General features: G+C 42.1%; 1 protein-coding gene across 2 annotated transcripts; it reads left to right on the top strand.

The window, feature by feature from the left end:
* The first annotated feature begins 24 nt into the window (after positions 1 to 24).
* rad52 (RAD52 homolog, DNA repair protein) lies at positions 25 to 23,901 on the top strand. Of its 2 annotated transcripts, none has more exons than XM_086008893.1 (11): positions 25 to 264; positions 5,007 to 5,108; positions 12,503 to 12,596; positions 13,435 to 13,502; positions 13,665 to 13,783; positions 14,710 to 14,785; positions 16,347 to 16,543; positions 18,728 to 18,906; positions 20,459 to 20,551; positions 21,602 to 21,802; positions 22,570 to 23,901. In XM_086008893.1, the coding sequence occupies exons 1-11, from the start codon at positions 205 to 207 to the stop codon at positions 22,629 to 22,631; spliced, it is 1,251 nt and encodes a 416-aa protein (XP_085865019.1). In that variant the 5' UTR covers positions 25 to 204; the 3' UTR covers positions 22,632 to 23,901. The 2 variants fall into 2 exon arrangements, with proteins under 2 accessions (XP_085865019.1, XP_085865018.1); XM_086008892.1 differs by having other exon boundaries at positions 26 to 264; positions 21,599 to 21,802.
* The last annotated feature ends 989 nt before the right edge of the window (positions 23,902 to 24,890 follow it).

The raw sequence follows: 24,890 nt of genomic DNA, 5'->3' as shown, positions 1-24,890 counted from the left end.
GTCAGGTTCTAATCCCCACCCTGTCCTTCCTCCCGGCATCCAGAGCGCCGCGAACATCTTTGGAGTCCCGCATTGGACAGGGCTGCGGACCAAAAAATATAACTTTTGTGATTGGCCCTTATGACCTTATTCCCGATAGGCTTTGCACCTTAACATTTAGTCTGGTTCGGTTCGGTGTTGCAGCATCGTTTGAAATGCGGGAGGATGTCTGAAGCCAGAGCTCAGACGAGTCCCCAGTGCAGCCCGACTCTGTGTTTTGGGCAGGTTAGTCAGGGAGTGGTGGAGACAGAGATGCACTTCCTCACAGCTTGTGGAAAATATCAGGGCATCAGGGAGAATTTCTACCAAAAATTCTCACAAATATGCCCTGATTTCAGAAATCTGAATGACAACCAAAAACTCCCATTCCTACTGGGAGAGGAGAGAAGCTGTATAACACTGGCGGCGCACTATGTTACAGCTTGCCATGAACAGAGGGACAACCAGTAAACTAAGAAAAAAATATATATAAACAATGCGAATGTATATTTATACACTCAGGGATATACCTGTTTATACACTGTATGAATAGAACTGCGTTTATGTGCTAAACCATAAATGTATTTTGATGCTTTGGCAACATAAGATGTAACTTATCATGCCAATAAAGCGATTTAAATTGTAAAAATTGTAAATAGTGGCACCTGTCCAGCGCGCCCTTGTCGCACGTTCTCTAAACCATCGGTGTTCTATCCCAATTTGTAACCCTCGCCTTCTCTGATTACAGTTTAAAATAAAATATATATTTGCTAAGGCAGAAGTTGCGCGGAGTGTAAGACCGCTGCTACTTCGCTACGTCGAGATGTCTCTCGCTTTAGAATTTGTCTGAGCATCTTATCCTTGCTCCTGGAAGGGTGTCTTTTAAATCTGAACTGTCGCCATATACAATGCAAATTATCTGAACAATTAAGACCTTTCCTTAAAACAAAATATTTCAAATTGCAATATATGCCAACTTTTAACAAAGAAACTAGCGTATGTCCTGTAGTGTTGCACTTGGGTTACCGAGTCTGGTTGGACATATTCTTAGAGCTTTCTTACATGACCTGCCTCCAACCACCCTGCTCCGTCCTTTTTTCCCCCCATCAATATTTTTATAACTAATGGAAGTGTTCAACAAAAAAACACTTTTTAATGCCGCTGTGATTTTTCTCCTGGGTTGCTCGCAGCAGTGTCCAGGAGATGAATGTTTAATTCTTGGAGACTCCAGGACAATCCTGGAAGGTTGTTCCACATGGGAGTTAAGACATAAAATTTACAGCAGGCCATTCCCACGTATAATCTTCAGATGAAGTGGGGTTAAAGGGCAGGGGATAGTTGGACCATGGCACGTGGACATAATTTCAGGCCCCATTTTAATGACATTTTCTATCCTTATTTTTATATAATATTTTGATTTTGATTTATGCTTAAATAGCAAAACTTACAGGAATCTGAGATGTCCTCATCTTCCGATTAGGCACTCTGCAGCCTTCCGTACTCAATATCGAGTTCAACAATTTCAGATCATAACCTCGGCCCCTATTTCATTTTTTCTTGTAATTTTTCCACTCATTTCCCCCCCCCCCTTTTCCTTTTGTTTCTCACACCTGGCAGCTATCTCTTGCCCTGCCAGTACACTTTACACCTAATCTCAGCCTATTACCATCTCGTCTAGTTTCTAATACCTTTTATTGTCTCTTTTTTACTACTTTTGTTTCTTTTATTCTTTTGTCCGATCGCAGCCCTGCCTCCGATCTATCTTTTCTTTCCAGTTTTGAAGAAGGGTTCGACCCGAAACGTCAACTCAAATTTCTGTCCACGGATGTTGCCTGACCACCTGAGTTTTTCCAGCATTTTCTGTTGTTATTTCTGAGATGTCGAGTTGTTTGCACAGGAGTTTCTCGACAGTAGCCTTGTTGGGAGAGGCAGAAATGGCGTGCTGCAGCGCCACCATGCGTCACGAAGATGCAATTACAGCCTCGCTAGTTGAGGCGAATCCTTTATATGTGGACAGGAATTTATAAAAACGTGCCCACAGAAAGTACAGTTTTATAGACAGGTGTGTGCAGATGTAAAATTCTTAATATTGATATATAGATATCTCTGCAACAAGCATTCAGATTTTTTGCAAGGGAATTAAAGAAAGAAATAATCCTTATGAAGCAGAATAGGAGCCCCAGCCATAAAATGTCCATAACTCAGAGCTTGCATTGTATTTTAATCCAGAAGAGTAGTCTAGTAAATGCAATATAAGTTTCAACTCAGTAAACCATTATTCTTTCACTCCTATGATAAATCATTAATGTAATCTATTATATTAACAACTGTAAAATAGATTGTTTTAACACAACAGTCCATTTTTAGAGGTAAAACATACTACATAATTGTTAATGAACAAGTCTGAATAATATATTTTGAGCTTTTTTATTTTGTGAAATTTTGCTGTATTCAAGTTGGGGATATTAGCACTATTCGCACAATGCAACATTATCGTGTCTCACACTCCCAGATTAGGGAAAGTCCCCAACTCCGAAGAGTGCATCCTACTGCATCTATTTCCATGTCTCCTCGTCTCTCTGTGAGACTGCTAATTGAGTCCATTTTGTCTACTGGGCCCTTGCCCAATGGAAACTTGATCAAGACTACTCAAACTCATTTCACAATAGAGCTTTGCAGAAATAAAGGAATTTTTCATGACCTCAGTCTGGGTTGGATTTGAACCCAAGCCTCGAGTGAAAAGCCAGTATTTAACTTCCATCAGTTATTTCAAGCAGCCCTTTAAATCAACTATATTGTAAATACTGGACAGACAATCCAAATTAAAACATAATTTGGACAGAACTGTTATGTAGTTGGTGGATTGAAGCATCAGCTGTGATTTAAGGGTTAGGATAAAGCTAAAGTAGTGCTGGAGGTGGCAATGTAGAATCATGTTATAAATTGTTTTGTGTCCTATGTGTAACTGTTACTGAATACAGTTGATTCTAATACTGTATGCTTTATATAAATGGGAAAAAAAAACAAGGCAAGTGTGCTTCTGCCAGTCAAAATATCCTCTAAATTATCCAAGTATGTGCTTGATTGCAAAGCATAAGTGGACTTTGAAGATGCAGTAGCTTTATTTTTGCAGATTTATTCAACAATTTGTGCACAGTATTGTAAAAAAGGTAACTATTTTGTTTGGCAACATCTATATCTCTGAAAAATAACAGTTTAAACTACATTTTTGTTTGTAATAATTTTCAGCTGTAATTGTTATTCTAAATCAAAGCTTGAAGTCCAGTCAGTTGGCATTTTTAGTCATTAGCTCAAACAAATGTGTGCACACAGGATCAAAGTTTTGCAAACTTGCAGCTCAAGCTTGAAAAATATATGCCTTTGCGCACAATTTCTATAGTATTGCAATTCTTCGATATCAGATTTGTGTTGCCTGCAGTGTCCTTTGTATAATCCTTTTAGTAGCAGCTAGCCAAGTATGGCGTAGGTTCTCACCACTCTACATTATTGGCAGCAGGAAACGTATGAAGGGGAGGGCCTGTGAGAAAAGAAAGAGCATATATGCCCTCATAGGAGGTGCATACCTATATTTTTTTTTAAACAAAAGCAAATGCGTATTGCTACCCATCCAGCCCAATGTTTCAATCTCAGGTGATTGAGCAAACTACCTCTCATGTATTCCTGTCTGTTTATATGTTTGACTTTGTGTTACAGCAGTCGATGGAACAGTAACATACTTGATAGGTTCACTATCTCCATTTGATCTCCAAATGGGTTGCAACACAAATCTAAACAAAATTAGTTTTTTTTTAAATACTTCTGCAAACCCAGTTTCTCTGGAGGAATGAGGGTACCACTTACTCTCTTTGTTGTCTTTGAGGTTCCCCGTTGTGAGGTTTGGTCCCTTGCACAAAGAGACTAGAGGGTGTTTTGTTTCAAAGTACAAAAGCTTTATTAAGAAGTTACAATATAAGTAGTAAAGATATTAAAATACAAGAGTACAATTATAATATACTAAATAAGACGTTGAGATACAACCTAGCAGAGCTCAACACCGACAAGGTTCCAAAGTGCACTCTCGAAAGGCCTTGTGATAACATTTGAGGGGCCCAGTCTCACTCCGAGAATGTTCTAACAGATACGATTTAAGTCTTGACTTGTATACGTTACATCGCCCATTCGTCCTTGCAGGACCTTCAGCACTCTTGAGCCCTCCTGTCAATCATTTCACTATCTCCCAAGACAAGCAGCCATCTGCTGACTCCTGCACATTCCACAACAAGGCAGAAACAGACAGTACCTGATAGTAACCCTTCCCTTGCCACTATCCTATAAACATGAGACAATAATGGAGATAAGGGGTCTCATTACATGATATTCATGTAAGGATGCACTAACTAAATAAGGTTCAGGCAATCTTTAGCTGATGCTAGCAGTATTCAATAAGAGAGCCTTATTCTGCAGAAAGCCTGTAAAAATTGCTTCACTTACACCTGTCCCTCTGACTTTTCTCCCCACATGCTCTTCTGATGGCAGTGACTAATACTGGAGTTTGATTCCATGGGCAGTGGTTTCACTCCATTAGTTCACCCAAGTGTTTAGTCTTCATGTAGGAGATAGAAGGTGCGTGTCAGTGGGTTATTCAAGTGTGAAAGGCCATCGCATCTGAGCCCAACCCAGCAGGGACTGTTGCTTGCAGCAAGGTTTGCTGCATAGTAATCCGTCTCTAACCCAAGGATCACGAGGCCAGTCGTAGCACCCTACTGCCAATGCATTTGAGATCAATGAACTCTGGATGGAGTGACCACCTTGCCCTGGCTGACTCAGTAATACGCCACTCTGCATTTATTTACTAAGCCATTAGGAAGTAAGATACTACATTTTAACACTTAAAAATGAAACCTACTGTTTCTTTCAAACAATACCGTTTGTATGCACCAGCTGAACTATACCAAATTAACTGTGGGTGCAATTTCTGTTCATTGTAGTATCAGTACACTGCTGAAGAATATCAGGCAATCCAGAATGCATTGCAGAGGCGCCTGGGTCCAGAATACATCAGTCAACGTCCAGCAGGCGGGGGGCAAAAGGTAAATTGATGCATAATTTTCTTATACAAAATGAAGTTATGCTCTGTAAGTTAAATATGCCTGTACAATAATTATTTTACATGTAGCTGAACAAACATGCTGCTGATGTGACTAATCAGAAATCTGTCCAATGTTATATCATAGAACATATGTAAAATGTTATATATAATGTTTTTAAATTTGGGACATAGGGCATGTGTTTCATGGAACATTTTCATGATAACCTTTACTTTATAGGCAAGCCCATTATATTCCTTTAATACCAGTTAAAACTGTGATGGGAGTTTTCAATGTCAAGCATGTCACAACTTGCCTGTCACACATTCACCCAGCCTGGCGTCCCACACAGCAGAAATAACTGAACAACGAGAAGCAAAATAGTGTAAAAATTTTAAGTCAGTTCTTCACTTGCTGACACGGGCCTCTGAAGCAATCTCCATCCCCTAATTCTTCGAACTGTCGTCTCTCAGCATCTGACCTGATCTGCCCATCACGTGTGCTGAACAACTAACCCTGCTCCAGTAAGCATCTTTGCAACATCCAAACTTTTGCTAAAATCAGTGAAATAATGAAATGAAGTCATTCTGAAACTAGGCACATAAACATACCCCGACCTCTAATTCTGTGAACTCAGGTGGCTCTCGACTTTTGATCAGCTGTTTCTGCTGTAGTTGCCTCAAACAGTGGAATACTCGCCCAAGATGAGACCACTTATTTCACTCCCGCACTTGAAACAACTTTGCATGGAGCTGAATGGAAAAGAAATGGTGCAGGTGCCTCTTCTGCCCCGCTCCAACCCCACCTCCAATGAGCATAATGCAGCATCTTATTACAACAGAACCCCTCCACCACAGTACCCCAGCCCAACAACACGGAGCATAATGTAGTTTCCTAGCTGAAGTGTGCCCCCACTAATAGAAATTTTGGAGTCTAGGAAGGTTTAGCCACCTGTCCCAGCTGAGATTAGGATTACATTACAAAGAATATATGGAACATTCGTACCAAACCAGTCCATGCCGGTGTTTATGCTCCACTCGAGCCTCCTCCTGTCTTTCCTCATCTAACTCTATCAGCATAACCCTCCATTCCCTTCTCCCTCATATGCTTGTCCAGCCTCCCCTTAAATGCATCTATACTATTCGCTTCAATCACTCCCTGTGGTAGGAGTTCCACATTCTCATCACTCTTTGGGTAAAGAAGTAAATAAAGAGATAACTTCCTTATCTTTGTTCTCCCACCTCTGGTAGGTGTCACTTTAATAGGGTTTTCCAGTTTTCAGCACTCGTCACGCATTTCAGTCACAAAAGCCTGTGACACTGCAATTCTTCATTAAAAAGCTTGGTGTGCGTTTGCCTGCAGCTCCACATTCTGGCTACCAGATGCCACTTCGGAGCATTGGTATCCTTTCACAGCTCCAGTACCATGTTGATTTCAATGAATGACAGGTTTTATATAAAAAAAATCCTTATGGACCGCCCTGCTACTTTTTTCTTCATCTGCTCACAATTATATAGAGCTTTGGTGAGACCACACCTGGAGCACTGTGCACAGTTTTGGCCCCCTTACCAAAGGAAGGATATACTTGCCTTAGAGGGAGTGCAACGAATGTTCGCTAGATTGATTCCTGGGATGAGAAGGTTGTCCTAAAAGGAGAGACTGAGTAGAGTGGGTCTATATTCTCTAGATTTTAGAAGAATGAGAGGTGATCTCATTGAAATGTATAAGATTCTGAGAGGGCTTGACAGGGTAGATGCAAGGATGATGTTTTCCCTGGCTGGGGAGTCTAGAACTAGGGGGGTCACAGTCTCTCACAATAAGGGGTCGGCCATTTAGGACTGAGATGAGGAGAAATGTCTTCACTCAGAGGGTGGTGAATCTTTGGAATTCTCTACCCCAGAGGGCTGTGGAGGCTCAGTCACTGAGTATATTCAAGACTGAGATCGATAGATTTTTGGGCACTAAGGGAATCAAGGGATATGGGGATAGGGTGGAAAAGTTGATGTAGAAGTTCAGCCATGATTTTATTGAATGGCAGAGCAGGCTCGGTGGGTCATATGGCCTACTCCTGCTCCTATTTCTTATGTTCTTATACATTTTTTAACTCCCTCATGCCCATGTCATAATACAATTTTATTGTTAAAACTCATCTTTGAGACTCCCGTCCTGCTATTTTGTTGCCAGAAGATCAGTTTTGTTCCATTGTTTACTACCACCAGGTCTCGCTGTTTTGTGTCTCGCCCTCTGCTTCGACCTGCTCCGATTGTTCTTCAGAGGGTTCTGGGACTCCTGCCTGCCTCCACCCCACCCCCACCCCCAATCTTTAAACTCGCTGCTCATTGTGTCGCCCCTCTATCCGGCCACTCTCATTTGTGTGCTGATTGCAGTCCTGTGCCGCCACAGTCTGGTCCTCCATTCTGCCCTGACATACTTAACTGCCAATTCTGTTTTGCTGCTACTGCATGTTGGTGTTAGCCTCCCGGCCCACTGCTGCTCTCCTAGTTAGTGTTAGCCTCCCGGCCCACTGCTGCTCTCCTAGTTAGTGTTAGCCTCCCGGCCCACTGCTGCTCTCCTAGTTGGTGTTAGCCTCCCGACCCACTGCTGCTCTCCTAGTTGGTGTTAGCCTCCTGGCCCACTGCTGCTCTCCTAGTTGGTGTTAGCCTCCCGGCCCACTGCTGCTCTCCTAGTTAGTGTTAGCCTCCCGGCCCACTGCTGCTCTCCTAGTTGGTGTTAGCCTCCCGACCCACTGCTGCTCTCCTAGTTGGTGTTAGCCTCCCGGCCCACTGCTGCTCTCCTAGTTAGTGTTAGCCTCCCGACCCACTGCTGCTCTCCTAGTTGGTGTTAGTCTCCCGGCCCACTGCTGCTCTCCTAGTTGGTGTTAGCCTCCCGACCCACTGCTGCTCTCCTAGTTGGTGTTAGTCTCCCGGCCCACTGCTGCTCTCCTAGTTGGTGTTAGCCTCCCGGCCCACTGCTGCTCTCCTAGTTGGTGTTAGCCCCCCGGCCCACTGCTGCTCTCCTAGTTGGTGTTAGCCTCCTGACCCACTGCTGCTCTCCTAGTTGGTGTTAGCCTCCCGACCCACTGCTGCTCTCCTAGTTGGTGTTAGCCTCCCGGCCCACTGCTGCTCTCCTAGTTAGTGTTAGCCTCCCGGCCCACTGCTGCTCTCCTAGTTGGTGTTAGCCTCCCGGCCCACTGCTGCTCTCCTAGTTGGTGTTAGCCTCCCGGCCCACTGCTGCTCTCCTAGTTGGTGTTAGCCTCCCGACCCACTGCTGCTCTCCTAGTTAGTGTTAGCCTCCCGACCCACTGCTGCTCTCCTAGTTGGTGTTAGCCTCCCGACCCACTGCTGCTCTCCTAGTTGGTGTTAGCCTCCCGACCCACTGCTGCTCTCCTAGTTGGTGTTAGCCTCCTGATCCACTGCTGCTCTCCTAGTTGGTGTTAGCCTCCTGACCCACTGCTGCTCTCCTAGTTAGTGTTAGCCTCCTGACCCACTGCTGCTCTCCTAGTTGGTGTTAGTCTCCCGACCCACTGCTGCTCTCCTAGTTGGTGTTAGCCTCCTGACCCACTGCTGCTCTCCTAGTTGGTGTTAGCCTCCCGGCCCACTGCTGCTCTCCTAGTTAGTGTTAGCCTCCTGACCCACTGCTGCTCTCCTAGTTGGTGTTAGTCTCCCGACCCACTGCTGCTCTCCTAGTTGGTGTTAGCCTCCTGACCCACTGCTGCTCTCCTAGTTGGTGTTAGCCTCCCGGCCCACTGCTGCTCTCCTAGTTGGTGTTAGCCTCCTGACCCACTGCTGCTCTCCTAGTTGGTGTTAGTCTCCCGGCCCACTGCTGCTCTCCTAGTTGGTGTTAGCCTCCTGATCCACTGCTGCTCTCCTAGTTGGTGTTAGCCTCCTGACCCACTGCTGCTATCCTAGTTGGTGTTAGCCTCCCGGCCCACTGCTGCTCTCCTAGTTGGTGTTAGCCTCCTGACCCACTGCTGCTCTCCTAGTTGGTGTTAGTCTCCCGACCCACTGCTGCTCTCCTAGTTGGTGTTAGCCTCCCGGCCCACTGCTGCTCTCCTAGTTGGTGTTAGCCTCCTGACCCACTGCTGCTCTCCTAGTTGGTGTTAGTCTCCCGGCCCACTGCTGCTCTCCTAGTTGGTGTTAGCCTCCTGATCCACTGCTGCTCTCCTAGTTGGTGTTAGCCTCCCGGCCCACTGCTGCTCTCCTAGTTGGTGTTAGCCTCCCGGCCCACTGCTGCTCTCCTAGTTGGTGTTAGCCTCCCGGCCCACTGCTGCTCCTAGTTGGTGTTAGCCTCCCGACCCACTGCTGCTCTCCTAGTTGGTGTTAGCCTCCTGACCCACTGCTGCTCTCCTAGTTGGTGTTAGCCTCCCGACCCACTGCTGCTCTCCTAGTTGCCTATCCGCTGACTAAATGATTGGCCGTGCTCCTCCTCGCTTTCAGTCCTGGCTCTCTGCCACTTCTGATTGGCCGGCCCAATGTGGATCAGCACTACTACATGTTGATCCTTTTTGTGATTTTAATTAGGAAAATGGAAAAACATGCTCACAGGGAGATTCATCAAACTTGGCACTGAACTGAAAATTTGTGTGGTGCTTAGCAATCCAGCAGATTTTAAAATAGTTCACTGCTCTGTCCTTCCACATTTGCCTAGTGCTGATTTTGTAGTTTTATTTCATGTATTACAGATTTACTACAAAATCACACTCTTTCCCCCCCCCGCCCGCGCCCTTCCCCCCCCCCCCCCCTGCTTTCTTTCCACCCTCCTCGGTTCCCACATTCTTCACCTTGCTATTCCCCCATGTGCCTCTATACGCCAACTGTTCTGTGTGTCATAAGAACATAAGAAGTAGGAGCAGGAGTAGGCCATACGGCCCCTCGGGCCTGCTCCGTCATTCAATAGGATCATGGCTGATCCGAACCTAGACTCACGTCCACTTCCCTGCCCGCTCCCCGTAACCCCTGATTCCCTTATCAGCTAGGAAACTGTCTATCTCCGTTTTAAATTTATTTAATGTCGCAGCTTCCACAGCTCTCTCAGGTAGCAAATTCCATAGATTTACTACCCTCTGAGTGAAGAAGTTTCTCCTCATCTCAGCTTTGAAAGGGCAGCCCCTTATTCTAAGATTATGCCCCCTAGTTCTAGTCTCACCCATCAGTGGAAACATCCTCACCGCATCCACCCGATCAAGCCCCCTCACAATCTTATATGTTTCGATAAGATCGTCTCTCATTCTTCTGAATTCCAATGAGTAGAGGCCCAACCTACTCAACCTTTCCTCATAAGTCAACCCCCTCATCTCCGGAATCAACCGAGTGAACCTTCTCTGAACTGCCTCGAGAGCAAGTATATCTTTTCTTAAATATGGAAACCAAAACTGCACGCAGTATTCCAGGTGTGGCCTCACCAGTACCCTGTATAACTGAAGCAAGACTTCCCTGTTTTTATACTCCATCCCCCTTGCAATAAAAGCCAAGATTCCATTGGCCTTCCTGATCACCTGCTGTACCTGCATACTAACCTTCTGTGTTTCATGCACCAGGATCCCCAGATCCATTTGTACTGTAGCACTTTGCAGTTTCTCTCCATTTAGATAATAACTTGCTCTTTGATTTTTTCTGCCAAAGTGCATAACCTCACACTTTCCAACATTATATTCCATCTGCCAAATTTCTGCCCACTCACTTAGCCTGTCTATGTCCTTTTGCAGGTTTTTTTATGTCCTCCTCACTCACTGCTTTCCCTCCCATCTTTGTATCGTCGGCAAACTTGGATACGTTGCACTCGGTCCCTTCCTACATTTTCACTTCTGTTTTCCACTTGTCATTTTCCCTTAAGCTCTGCTTGTCCTTTGCTTTTACGCAAATATTCCTGTCCCCTTCTATTTATACCCAGCTTACCCATATGCTCTGGAATCTGAACACCTTCTGTTATCAGCCATCAATCCATCATCATCCCCTCACCTTCCCCATCCAACTAGTTGATGAGGTGGTTAAGAAAGTGTATGGGATACTTGGCTTTGTAAATAGGGGCATTGAATACAAAAACAAGGAAGTCACCTTTGCAAATCACTTTTTCAGCCTCAGTTGGAGTATTGTGTACAATTCTGGGCACCACACTTTCGGAAGGATGCCAAGGCCTTGGAGCCGGTACAGAGAAGCTTTACCAGGATGATACCAGGGATGAGGGATGTTAGTTATGTGGAGAGATTGGCGAAGCTGAGATTGTTCTCCTTACAGCAGGGAGACCTAATAGAGGTATTCAAAATTATGAGGAGTTTTGATAGAACAAGTAGGGAGAAACAGTTTCCTCTGCAAATGGGTCGGTAACCAGAGGTTAATAATTGGCAAAAGAACTAGAGGGGAAAGGAGGAGAATTTTTTTCAGAGGGTTGTTGAGATCTGGAACACACTACCTGAAAGGTGGTGGAATCAGATTCAGTAGGAACTTTCAAAAGGCAATCGGACATGCACTTGAAGAGGACTAACTTGCAGGATAATGGGGAAAATGCTGGGGTGTGGGACTAAATTGGATAGCTCTTTCAAAGAGCCGGCACAGGCACAACAGACGAAATGGCCGCCTCCTGTGCTGTAAGATTCTATGATTATAACAACAACCATTAACCCAATGTTTGTTCCCCAAGATTAAGGCACCCTGGATTCCACCACAGTGCCTGTCCCCTTACACGCTTGTCTCATCCCTCCATCCATCCCATCAGCCCTGAATTTCTCCACTTCAGATGAGCATCTAGAACCTACTTCACTTGATCCCCTCATCACCTTCCACTATCCCACCCCATCGCCTCACTCACCCAAAGACTGCCCCCACACACACTTTCGTTATCTCCACCACTGTAACTACTCCCCTCTGTACATTATACCTCACCCTTACCCCAAAAATCCTAGTCTTCCCCATCCATCCTATTATATGCCCAGGCAGCCAGAGGCGTTCTGTCATTTCCATCACTAACTCCACCTTCACAACCTACTTTTCCCACACCCATTCTCTGCCCACTTGCCTGTATCCTGTTACAGCCTGCTATTGGCCCCAGAACCCTATTTCTCTTTATTGCCACTATAACATCCCCTTCCTTGTCCATACCTTGTGCATCTCTCTGCTCCTGTACCACATCACTGTTGCCTCTAAAAGCCCTGCCCAATGAAGACCCTATTCCCCCACAGCAAACTAAATGAAAAACTTCAGGCCTATCACTGCCCATGCATCTTTGCTCCCTTGCCTGGTCATGCCCAGTCCTGCTCTTTGAAACAACCTATCCCCATAGCAGCCTGAAAAAAAAAAACCTTTATCCACTTGTGATCTGTCGCACTCCTACGCAAGTTATGTGTAAATATTTTCCCAATAACCACTAATTCACTCAATCTATCCTAATTGCTACATTATCAGGTCTGCTACATCGAGGGCCACAAGGTTGTCAACCTAGCTAATGAACTCTTTGGATATAACGGATGGTCTCATTCCATCACACAACAAAATGTTGGTAAGTACAAGTGGTTTAGTTTTGGTTGTTGGCAAAGTGGCTGTTTGGAAATGAAGGATTATTCATTTCAGGGGGCTTTTGATAACAGAATTGAACGTGAAAAGAAAAAAGAAAGACTTGCATTTATAAAGCGCTTTTCACAACCGCCGGAGGTCCCAAAGCGCTTCTCAGCCAACGAAGTATTTTTTGACATGTAGTCACTGTTGTAATGTAGGACACGCGCCAGCCAATTTGCGCACAGCAAGCTCCCACAAACAGCAATGTGATAATGACCAGATAATCTGTTTTTTAGTGATGTTGATTGAGGGATAGATATTGGCCAGGACACTGGGGATAACTTCTCCTGCTCTTCTTTGAAATGGTGCCATAGGATCTTTTATGTCCCCCTTAGAGAGCCGACGGGGGCCTCAGTTTAACGTCTCACCTGAAAGACGGCACCTCTAACAGTGCAGTATTGCATTGGAGTGTCCGCCTAGATTTTTGTGCACGTGTCTGGAGTGGGACTTGAACCCACAACCTTCTGACTCAGAGGCAAGAGTGCTACCCACTGAGCCACGGCTGACACGACTTCTACATTTCATGTGGAAATGACTTCTGTTGTTCCCGAGTAGAGTTAATGGATGGATTATCCAGCTAGAGTTCAAACTTGGAACCTAATTTCAGGTTTGCATCAGATTCAGATTTCACCATAGAACACAAAATCCAGTAAACATTTGAAACATTGTGACAGTATGATTCGAACCAGTCTGCTAAGTCTGTTGTCTATGAATGTAACTGGAAAAGCCACCACTACTTTAGAGTTGTGCTTTAATTTAGTTATTTGATTTCTTTGTTTCAGATTTTGTGGATCTCATTAATGGAAAATTTTATGTGGGCGTCAGTGCGTTTATTAAGGTCCAACTCAAGGTATATCTGTTCAAATGCTGGGTTTGTTTTAAGGGTATAAAGAAGGAAAATTAACAATTTTTGTCCTGATAAATATCTCTTGAATTATAATGGATATAATACTGCAACTGTTACATGTGCTTTGAGAGTGCAACATTTTCCAATTTTTTTCCTGAAAATCAGGATGGGTCTTTCCATGAAGATGTTGGTTATGGAGTGAGTGAGGGACTGAAATCCAAGGCACTGTCACTGGAGAAGGCCAGGAAGGAAGCAGTCACCGATGGACTGAAGAGATCTCTGAAGTAGTTAACCACTTGTCTCTTTAGTGTCGTGTAGCAGCCATTATCGGAGTTCCAAACAGCTAACCAATTAAGTCATATTTTGTTATATTTAAAGTCGAACCACTATTTGACTTTTGCCTCTGACATTGAAGGGCTTTCAGACCCATGTGTCTAAGATTCAGGCGTTCAAGTGGAAGATGTTTTGTCCCTAGATTATCTTTAGTTTGCCATCTATATTCCACTAATCTTCATTATGGTTTTTTCCATTCCTTTCTCTCTTCTCCTGCCCCAATAACATAACATCATGCATGTGTGATGTTAAAAATGTTTCTGATATGTTCCCCAGTGTCCCACCTGGAGTAGTACTAAGACACACAGACTAGTATGTCCCAGGTTCAATTCCAGAGGAGACAAAAAAGAAGAAAATGGTGCAAGGCACTGACAGAACTTATAAGTACTGACCTTAAACTAATGAATCATGATTTAATGAGAAAGGTCAGCTATGTGTGCTCTTGACCAAGGAAAATGCCATAATTATCCCAAATGTGAACTAGAAATATAATTTCATTGTAAGAAGCTGATTTATGAAATCTTGTCTCTAGTAAGCGATCAATCATTGAAATGGGGATAGGAGAGTGTGAGGCAGGGGAATAGGTGTTTAACACATCTAAATTTTAAAACTCCATTAAAAATAATACGATAACTTCTTAACAGTTTGTAATTCCTCTACTTGGAACTCCATTGGTTACCTTACCTGGGTTACTTTATTGTTAATTGCTAATGTTGAGAGCAGGGACAGGCTGAATAAATGACCATAGGATAATTAATGGAATAACAAAGCTGGAAAATACACACCGCAATGCAGTGGAAAGTTAGCACTACTTTCTAACTGGTCCAATAGCAGTGTAAATGGCAGAATCCTCATGTTATTATGTTTTGCTTTTCAGATCCTTTGGCAATGTCTTGGGTAATTGTATTCTGGATAAAGAGTATCTGCGACTGGTTAATAAACTCCCCCGGCAGGTGAGGATTTGTTGGGAACACTTGTCATAATTAAGTGATTGCCCTGTGCAGTACAGTCCCTGCCTCTTATAGCGGGCACGTTGGTGTTAACGTGATTTGCCTGCTTTAAGCAGTTAAACCATAATAGATTACGCCTCCTCATTTCGATGCTTTAACAGACTGAACATATTCTTGACAGGCTGAAATCGAACAATATTCAGGTACTAAAGACTAAACGGTAACCTGTAAATTCACAGCCAGTTTCTTTTCCCCCTTCATCATGGCTATATTTTGATACCTGTGATGAATCCAGTTATCAAATCAGAGGGTCGATTTTCACAAATACAGGGGATTAACGAGGTACAAACCTATGGAAGAACCTATGAAACTGTCTGAAATAGCTGGCATGCTTAATATGTTATAAACGGTGCCTTTGCAACTGGCTCCTATGGCAAATGGTTAGCGCTATTTGCCCGACATAGGCGGTTGCCCATGATAAGCGTGGATGGTGTAAGTAGTGGGGACTGTAACTGGAGTATAAGCTTGACCAGCTTACTCAGGCAGCTTGTACTCTGTGTAATAGAGTGCCTTCAATTAACTAAATAATTGGTGTGTAGATGTAATCTAATCACCTTGAGTGTTTTTGTGTTATAAGATGTTGATAAAAGATTGATTTTCTTTTTGTTTGCAGTAAGCCACTTGAAAGTTTTCTATGAGCTTGGATTTTGGATGAAGATACTCTTTTTGTTCCTTGCTCCCCATTAAATGTTTTAACTTGTCTCGGGCAGTAACAGCTCCATTTTGTAACTTTAGCCTGCTTGTTACCATGGTTTTTTTTCCCTTCCCAAAAGGAACCAGATGGGCAGAGTAGTTCTGCTTTAACATTTCCCTTGGCTGTGAAACATTTTGTTCAAATATCTGCAAAGAATATAAACCAGATTAGACCAGCAAGCTCTGGACAATAATTACAACAAACTGAATTACTCTTTTCCAATGTTTTCTTCTGTCCTGAACGCACTGATTTGTGCAGAGGTACAGATTCCTGGGCGCCAACCAGCCTCAACAATCTCATCAATTCTTCACTTGAGTTTACAGCAAGTGTCAGCAGGTTATTAGACTGTTGGGCTATATATAGCTGAGCATCGTCCTGCCCTCTTCCCAAAATCCACACACAGGTACTTTACAATAGGGGGCACTGGATAGCAATCACAACTGTGATCTTTGAGTGACCTGTTGTGTTTTTTTTACCCTTCCAAGCTTATATATGCTGAGGCCTGTAGTAGCACCTCCAATGGAGCCCTATCTGAGATCAACTAACTGAGCATAGGCCAAGACAGAACATTGGACCTTCTAGGCCCAGTACCTCCATTGTGGTTGTATTTTTCTGCTGAGATGGGAAAGTTCAACTGAATAACTTAAGGCTTTGTATGTCTAATGTTATCCTTGGAATTGGAATGAACAAAGGTAGAAAAGACCTTTGGAGTCTCATGGAACAATGACCACTTTGTACCCAAATAGATCTGATTCACTTACTTTACATGTGCTTTGTACAAACATTAAGTTAATTTTTTTTCTCTTTTAGCAATCAGATTTTCAGTTGGCTTATGCTAAAAGAAGGGACAATGAACCCATGGTTCAGAAAGCCAGATACAGCAGCTTGTTACAGGCTCAGTTCCAGCCTCTGCCTGCTCCTGCTTCACATCCCCCAAATGAAGGTGTTAAAGGAGAATTTGCAGAAAGGAAGGAAGATGTGGCAGAAGGAACATGTAGCTTTTCACGGTTGGTGTTTATGTAGATTTCAAACACTTAAGTGATGAACATATCTAAGATTGGCATAAGTGCTCTATTGCTTGTCTGATCATTGAAGTATCTGATCATACATTGCCAATCATGCTGAAAGCTTTGTATATGTGTGAACTTCAAATCCTAGAGTCTCTCTTGACACGCCTCCCATGGTGGCCCAGTTATGATCCAGAGATCACTGTCTGAGGAGATATGGATATCAACCCACTGTGATAAATAGGAATTCTGTCACAATTCAGATCATATTTCTTTTGGTCTTTAGCACGTAGTAGGCCTGTGTTGTAGCTTCACTGGGTTGGTACTTCATTCTAAAGTGTGGCACAGCCTTTTACACTCCCCATTGAACCAGGGTTGGTCTCCTGGCTTAACTGTCTGATTATTTTCCCTTGCTATTGAACTTTGTTATAACTGAGTAGTTTGCTACGCTACTTCATGGGGCATCAGGATTCTCTTCCTGAAGGACATAATAAATTTTTATGACAATCCAGCTACATTCATGGTTATTTTTTTGTGCTTTGCCCAGTTCAATAGCGGAACTTGCCGTGGGCTACTTGTCCCAATACCATAAGCACTACACTATCGTACCCATTAATACAGATGCAGTGTCCCCCTATGGAATTCATCGCCATAATAACAAAAAAGCATTGGAATTAAAACCTGACTGCACAGCACAAAGCTGTATTATTTGGTACAGTTGCCAGCTGATTACTGTATGTGATCGATGTACCATGCTTAATATGTTGGCGCTCTCCTGTGGTCTTGCTCACAGTAAGTCGGACGATGCACTGTTTTGTAAGGACAAGTGTGAGAAGAACTATTTAATAATTTTTTCCTTCTCTTGCCAACTTTTCTACAGGAGTGTGGGTGTGCAGTCTAACTATCCTCTAATATTGCCTTGTATAGTGCCTTTGGGTATTTTCTAACCACCTTATTGTAGATTATCTTGACACATACAGGGAAGCTAAATAGGTACATGAGGGAGAAAGCAATAGCAGGATACGTTGATAGGGTGAGGTGAAGTAAGGTGGGCGGAGGCTCGTGTGGAGCATAAACAGTGACATAGACATGTTGAGCCAAGTTTCTGTGGTGTAAATTCTATATAATTTTATACTTTGTTAGATTACTCGCCTAGGCGAGTCCCAACTACTGATAACTTCGAGAGTACTATCATTGCCTTGAGATTTAGGTAAGCTTTTGATAACCTGCCGGGGGGGGGGGAAGAGCAAACCCTATCTGATAATCGCTTTTAGCTACTGGACTATGCCTTCATAAGATCTCACTTCAGTCTTTGAAAGTCTTTGAGCAACACATCAGATCTCATAAGGTTTAAGATACCAAGTGAGTTTATTTTGCGAAAGATAAACTAGTAATGGTCATGTAATAACATAGTTACATATTTACAGTAGACATTCTTCTAACTTGATTGCGCAAAATAATATTGTGATAGTAGGAACAAAGTTCTTTTACCACCTAATTAAACTTGGAAATTCAAACCAATTTTTTTTTTATAAGCTCATTTTCAAGAGTTTCAAACTAACCTGGAGTGCCAGAGGTGGAAAGACAGACTGCTAACCAACTGCACTACACAATCTCGCTTGTTGCATCATATTATTCATTATCCTTGTCTATATTTCATTTCTTTATCTGAGGGAGAAACAAAATTTACTGATATTTAGCTGTCAACATAAGTATGATCTTTCTATGTTATGTAGTTTTTGTTATGTCAGTCATATGATTTCTGCTGTGTATAAAATACAGATACAGACAGGGGATGCAGTGAAGTACCCCTGCACAGTGCCACAGATTGGCAACATGCAGATTCGACTCTGTTTTGCTGGTTTCCTGATATCAGCATGTTGCCATGCGGTCACCAGGCACTTCAACATAGAAGAGTAAAATCAGAAGGATTGTTGTCGCAGTACAAATTGCAGCACTGACCAAATTACCCTGCCAGAAGATTAGGAACTGGATTCCACATATTGGGACTGTTGTTGCACACCACCTTGCCATCAGTTTAAAATGGCATAGCTAGAGATGAGCTTTTTGGTCTCTCTCGCTGGGCCAGTGAGAAAAATGGACTGAATTGATCCTTGGATTGATGGGAAGGGGAGAGGAGGAGTATATGAAGAAACTAATTGTATGGGCTCTGTATTTACACAGAAGTATGGATTACAGCACTGACACGACTACCCTGCCACAGGAACTGAATCCCACATACCAACGGAAACTTCGACAGAAGCAACTTCAACAACAGTTCAGAGATCGGATGGCCAAGAAAGTCAAGTCACCGCCACAGGAGACTGGTAGTTGCAGTGGAATACAAGCATGCAATCACCCAGGTACTGGAGTTCCACCTGTGCAAAAAGTACAGCTGTCCAAATTGTCAGAAGTTGCTACCAGATTTTTGTAAATAAAAAAAGGACTCCTCACAAAACTGTCCCGTGTGTTAATGTGTCTAATAACTACCTCAAATTTCATTTATCTGTTAGAAATTGAGTACATTGTTCTTATATCAAATCTTTCTAATTTGAAACAAAATTAAACTTGAAAAATGAATGTGAACAATTTTTAAACTGATCCAGTAGGTGAAATAAATTTAATATTGCACCATTACTGTATGATTTAACAATGTCTCCAGGTATCGATAACTTTGACCAGTGCAGTTCCAGTATTGAGTGAGGTGGAAGCCTGATTGGAGATCTTTGAAGAGAGAATCAGCAAGGCAATGACATGTTCCAGAATTTTATACCAAACATATAAAATGATGTGGTTGACCAGGGGTCATCTTATCACATCTTAAATGGGATTTGGGTTAAAAAAGACCCCATAATTCATTAGCAAAGCTCAAATGAAAGAGCATCATAACACCTATACAAAAGCATATATAATTTACTTAGTGGGCTTGAGAACATTTGCGATATCTTCGTATTCTCCACAGTTTAGAATTATAGGAAGTGACATTAATTTCAAGCTTAACAATTGACTCTTGTTCTACTGTATATTAGATTAATCTATCTACCCTACTCTCACTGACCCCCTCCAAATATATCAGCTGCATAAAATAGGGGAAAAAAATCTCTTCCTTGATCTTGGAAATCCGAGCTTCACATTAAATCTATGCAGTCAGGCTTAAAAATATCAGTGTTTCCATATATGTTGTATTCAAAAGACATTTAAAAATTGACAAGCTTACATTTCTGCGCCTCCACAATGCAAGCAATATTTCATTTTTTTAAAATTATTTTGTTACCCTTTCTCCTCATTTCTTCTCCCCCCCCCCCCCCCCCCCCCACCCCAGTACAGTATACCTTAGGGATACCAGCCTACAAACCTCTAGACGCCATCCTTATCACTGCCTGGGAGGCATGCTTGACAACGCAATTAGCCCTGCCCCTGATCTATGAAGACCAAGGCCTTAGCCTGTGAGTTGATCTCTAATTCCATGAGGGTACAGGGTTGCTCATAATCAAGGACTCTGTTAGGATTGCTGAAAAAGTCAAGTTCCTTTATTGCATAGGACGCCACGACTTTTACCAGATTTTGAGGATCACGCTCACAATTGCATCCCATGAATACTGCAGACCAGTGGCCTTGCCCATAACAAACCTCTACAATGATAGCATCCTTGAATTATTTCTATATTTAAAGTCAAGGCCAGGTAAAAATGGATACAAAATTTTAAAAAGCAGCACTTTCAAATGGTGATACTTTGGAGATGAGGAACTCACTGTGTGGGGAATCACTACCGTGAATTATTGTCCCACTTCCTGTGATCATTTCTTTTGTTTGTGTCCCTCATACTGCTTTCCTGAAAATAATTATTTGTCTTTTAATGGTTTTATTTACTTATGCATGCTGATTTAATTTAAATTGTTTTCCCCCTACTTATAGTGGCAGCTGGGAAGTCTAAATTGACACCACAGGTTAATCACAGCACACCAGTCAGCTATGAGGCACACTTTGTCGAAGACAAGTTCTTGGCTGGTAGGTTTTTATTTCATGCTTTTCATCAGTATAGTGGCTCTTTCCTTTTATTGAGAAAAATTAAAGGGCAATGTCATTTTGAAGAGGTATTTCTATTCACACACCTTAAATTATAAAGCTATGTCTGCTACGAGAAATCAAAACTTTAACCATTTGCAGCAGCCAGCTGGAGACTTCCCATGTCGGGTCTCCCCACCAGTCAGTCCAGTTGGGTCTGGGGAGAAAGTCTGGTCAACCAAAAGAAACCTGCTCATCTCAAGCCCAGAGCCAGAAGGCTGACCAGGAACAGTTAATTGAGTCCACTAATCGAGATTCTGTGGCATATTTTTATTATTTATCTTGTTGACAGGAGAGATCCAAAGTTAGTTAAAGTGAGAATTGATTGTAACTTGTTACTCTACACTCATGCTAGATGCAAGTGGATGCTCCGCTTACCACCAATTTAACTTTAAACAGTGCCAGAAAGCTGAGCACTTGCTGACCATGCAACTGGTTGTTCTCGTAAACCAGCCAAACTTCTTCCAATGTTAGGCAGCTACTAGAAGCAGAACACAAGCATTTTAAATATGCCTTAGGTTAAAATAAGTATTGGTGAGAGGGAGATCTGACTGGGACTGTGGAAAAAGTATCTTGAGATTTTCGCTATTTGCCCAGCAACTGCTATGTGATCTTTCAGTAAATGTTGCCACATCAGCTCAATTGTCAGAGGACATTGTGAATATTTTTGTGGCTCCTGCACTCTAGTGTGGTCTTTCGATCTGCACATGAGGTGCAGAGGGATTGAGCTGAGAACTGTGTTTCTAGTTTTCTGTTCCATGTTATTACTGTAGCTTAGTTGAGGCAAGGATTAACTACACAGAAGAAGGGGGCTTGGGGCGAGGAGATCGTGGGACGAAGTACAATGTAGAGAAGCAGATTTTTCATTCCATCAGACGTGTCCCTTCTGTTCCAATGAATGCCACTGAAGATTTATGCTCCAGGAGGTGATGTAAAGTTAATTCCAGGGAGAAAGCAGGGTTCTGCTGTAACTTTTTTGCTCTAAAACAGCAGATAATCCTGAACTCTGGGATATTCCTCTGGATGGTAACGGTGTTGAGAGCAATCCAAATGCCCCTTACCAGGAACAAGCTCCATCTACGCCTCCTACTGGCCAGCACCACATGATGACAAGGAGCAGGACACCACAGAGGATAAATCCCTCAAAACAACCACCTGTACAACAACCACACAATGCATACCAACACAGAGCAAGTAAGAATGGGTTAAATTATGTGACAAAACCACTTCTAACTTGGTCAGAAATTCTGCTAGTGTCAAAAGGTGATTCAGTATGCAGAAATCATCAAGGGAGGAAAAAACTTGGAAGTGTGTAGCAAGGCTGTATCACTTTGGAGCTTCTGGTTAAGTCCTAGACTGAAAGTGCAGCTCAAAGTTCATACACCATAGTCAGAATGCCAAAATTGTGTTGCAAGCCAAAATGTCCTTGAAGTCATTCATTAATGCAAATAGATATAAGTATATAATCTGTTAACTGTTTATCTAGCATTTTATAAGTACAAATAGCCAACTCTCAGCCCTTTCTGGATTAGTACTGCAAGTATCTATGGATGTCATTAAAAAAAAAAAATTGGAACCCATTTTAATTTTATTTTTGTCTCCATTTATGGTTTATTTTCCATACAGTTTGCCAGTCAACATTCCCTGAGTAGGCAGCATGCCCATGACTATATATTTTTTCTTTCCCAATATGGAGAAGGCCAAAGCTATTGAGAATATTGATTTTAAATTTTATATTGATTATGCAGTATAAGTGATACTTCAAAATTTACCATACTGCTTTGCTTCCCAACAGAAATATTTTCTCCATGCTCTTTGAGGACTGTGATCTAGCCCTATTCCTAAAATAAAACTCTTTATCTAAATAAATGACTGCAGTTATTAATTGTCAGTTACAGTAGATTCAAAGTACCTGTTCAGTAAAATGGATCTTAAATACAACCTTTCTGTTTTCTTCCCAGTGGGGTCCAGTCCTTGCCGACTGGGACAGTTTATGAAGAAACGGAGGTTGGAACCTGCCTGAAAGGATCAAACGTGCCAAACTGAATTGTCACTAAATATATATATTTTTTTTTACTGATTTGTTGTAAATGTATGGTGTTTTTGTGTTCATGGAGAAATGTCTGGTGCCACTCCAAAATGCAGTTTTTAAGTAAAACTAAACTTGTCATGCTTGCATTTCTAATTTGTGTTGATACAAGTTTTGTATACCGCTATCCCTAAACTGTGATATAATTTCATGTCTATGTTGTGCACTCATGGAAAAATGGCAAAGACTTTTGTGAAATAATTTTCTGGGCCTGAGGAATAAATCCCAGGTGATGCAACAAATTACTGATTAACTTGTTTGGTTAAAGGACAATTTCAACATATTTTCCTTATTTAGAGGTGTTGCTCTTTGAATTTCTTAATAGGGTTTGCCCCTATCCAGTAAGTTGATTTCAAATTTATTATGATGCCATCTCCAGGGAATCTTTTATGCTGCCATAGCGGTGAATAAACAGTGCTATGACGGAAGACAAGTGCTGCAGAGACTTTCACCTGAGTTAACCGGTTAGGCTGTATTGTGAGGTGCTAATTGTGTGCCGTGACCATGTGTGTGAAAATATTAATGGGAAATCAGAATTGTATTAATTCCATTGACATGATGTTAAGGAGCATCTTGATAGATGTATACACATTGCAAGCCTACAAGGAATGTTGTAGAATGCGTCCCAACCAGATGTCTGATGAGATATATCTCAAGGTATGAGGCTGATCATAACCTACTGGTGAATTTATCATGCCCCAGTTACACTGGGAGGGGTTACTTTATCAGATAATGTGGCTGACCCTGGCCTAACTGCAATATCATTTTGCATAGTCAGTCCTTTGACTATCATAATGGTCCAAGCAACCAGAGATTTTGTTTTCCATTATTGAATTGATCAGATTTGCTGAGCTACCCATCAGCAAGAATTGGTTGACATGCTGGAATGTCTGGTGTGCTTTGAAAGTATTTGCAATACTGCTGAGTGAAACTGAAAATCCATTAGCTTTATTTCTGGACAAGTAACAGTTACACAGGGAATTATTCTTAATCACCCAGGGACAGTGATTTTCATATCTTCATAGTCAGGATCCTGAATCACAACATTTTCAGCTTCTCTATGGGCACTGGTTTCTACCCACCCCTATATAATTTCATTTTTTCTGATCCCCCCCCTTAATTGTATTTTAAATTTACAAAACTTATCTTTGTAACACACATTTGCCTTAATTTCTGGAATTTTTAAAATAAAAATGGTAAAAAGACAAAATTAAAGGCTCTTTATCTGAATGAACGCAGCATTTGTAACAAGATAGATGAATTGATGACACAAATAGAAATAAATGGGTATGATCTGATGGCCATTACGGAGATGTGGTTGCAAGGTATTTGACATTTCAGAAGGATAGGCAGAAAGAAAAAGTTGGTGGGGTAGCTCTGTTAATAACGGATGACATCAGTACAGTAGTGAGAAATGATCTTGGCTTGAAAGATCAAGATGTAGAATCAGTTTGGGTGGAGATAAGAAATAATAAGGGAAAGAAGTCACTGGTGGGAGTCGTCTATAGGCCCCCTAACAGTAGCTACACTAGGACAGAGTATAAATCAAGAAATAATGGGGGCTTGTAAGAAAGGTACTGCAATAATCATGGGTGATTTTAATCTTCATATAGATTGGACAAATCAAATTGGAAAGGGTAGCCCTGAGGATGAGTAGAGTGTATTCAGGACAGTTTCTTAGAACAATACATTGTGGAACCAACCAGGGAACAGGCTATTTTAGATCTGGTAATGTGTAATGAGACAGAATTAATTAATGATCTCATAGTAAAGGATCCTCCAGGGAAGACTGATCATAACATGATAGAATTTCACTTTCAGCTTGAGGGTGAGAAACTTGGGTCTGAAACTAGTGTTTTAAACCTAAATAAAGGCAATTACAAAGGTATGAAGTCAGAGTTGGCTAAAGTGGACTGGGAAAATAGATTAAAAAGTAAGACAGTAGATAAGCAGTGGTAGACATTTAAGGAGATAATTCATAACTCTCAACAAATATATATTCCAGTGAGAAAGAAAGACTATACAAGAAGGATGAACCATCTGTGGCTAACTAAGGAAGTTAAGGATGGTATCAAATTGAAAGAAAAGGCATACAATGTGAAAATTAGTGGTAGGCCAGAAGATAGGGACATTTTTAGAAACCAGCAAAGGATGACAAAAAATAAGAGGGAGAAAATGGTTGAGAGAGTAAAC

Source organism: Somniosus microcephalus, chromosome 16 (assembly GCF_052327205.1).
Source record: "Somniosus microcephalus isolate GS21.2 chromosome 16, FLI_Smic_1.0, whole genome shotgun sequence".
In the NCBI taxonomy this organism is placed as follows: domain Eukaryota; kingdom Metazoa; phylum Chordata; class Chondrichthyes; order Squaliformes; family Somniosidae; genus Somniosus; species Somniosus microcephalus.
This window is presented reverse-complemented; position numbering and strand designations above follow the sequence as displayed.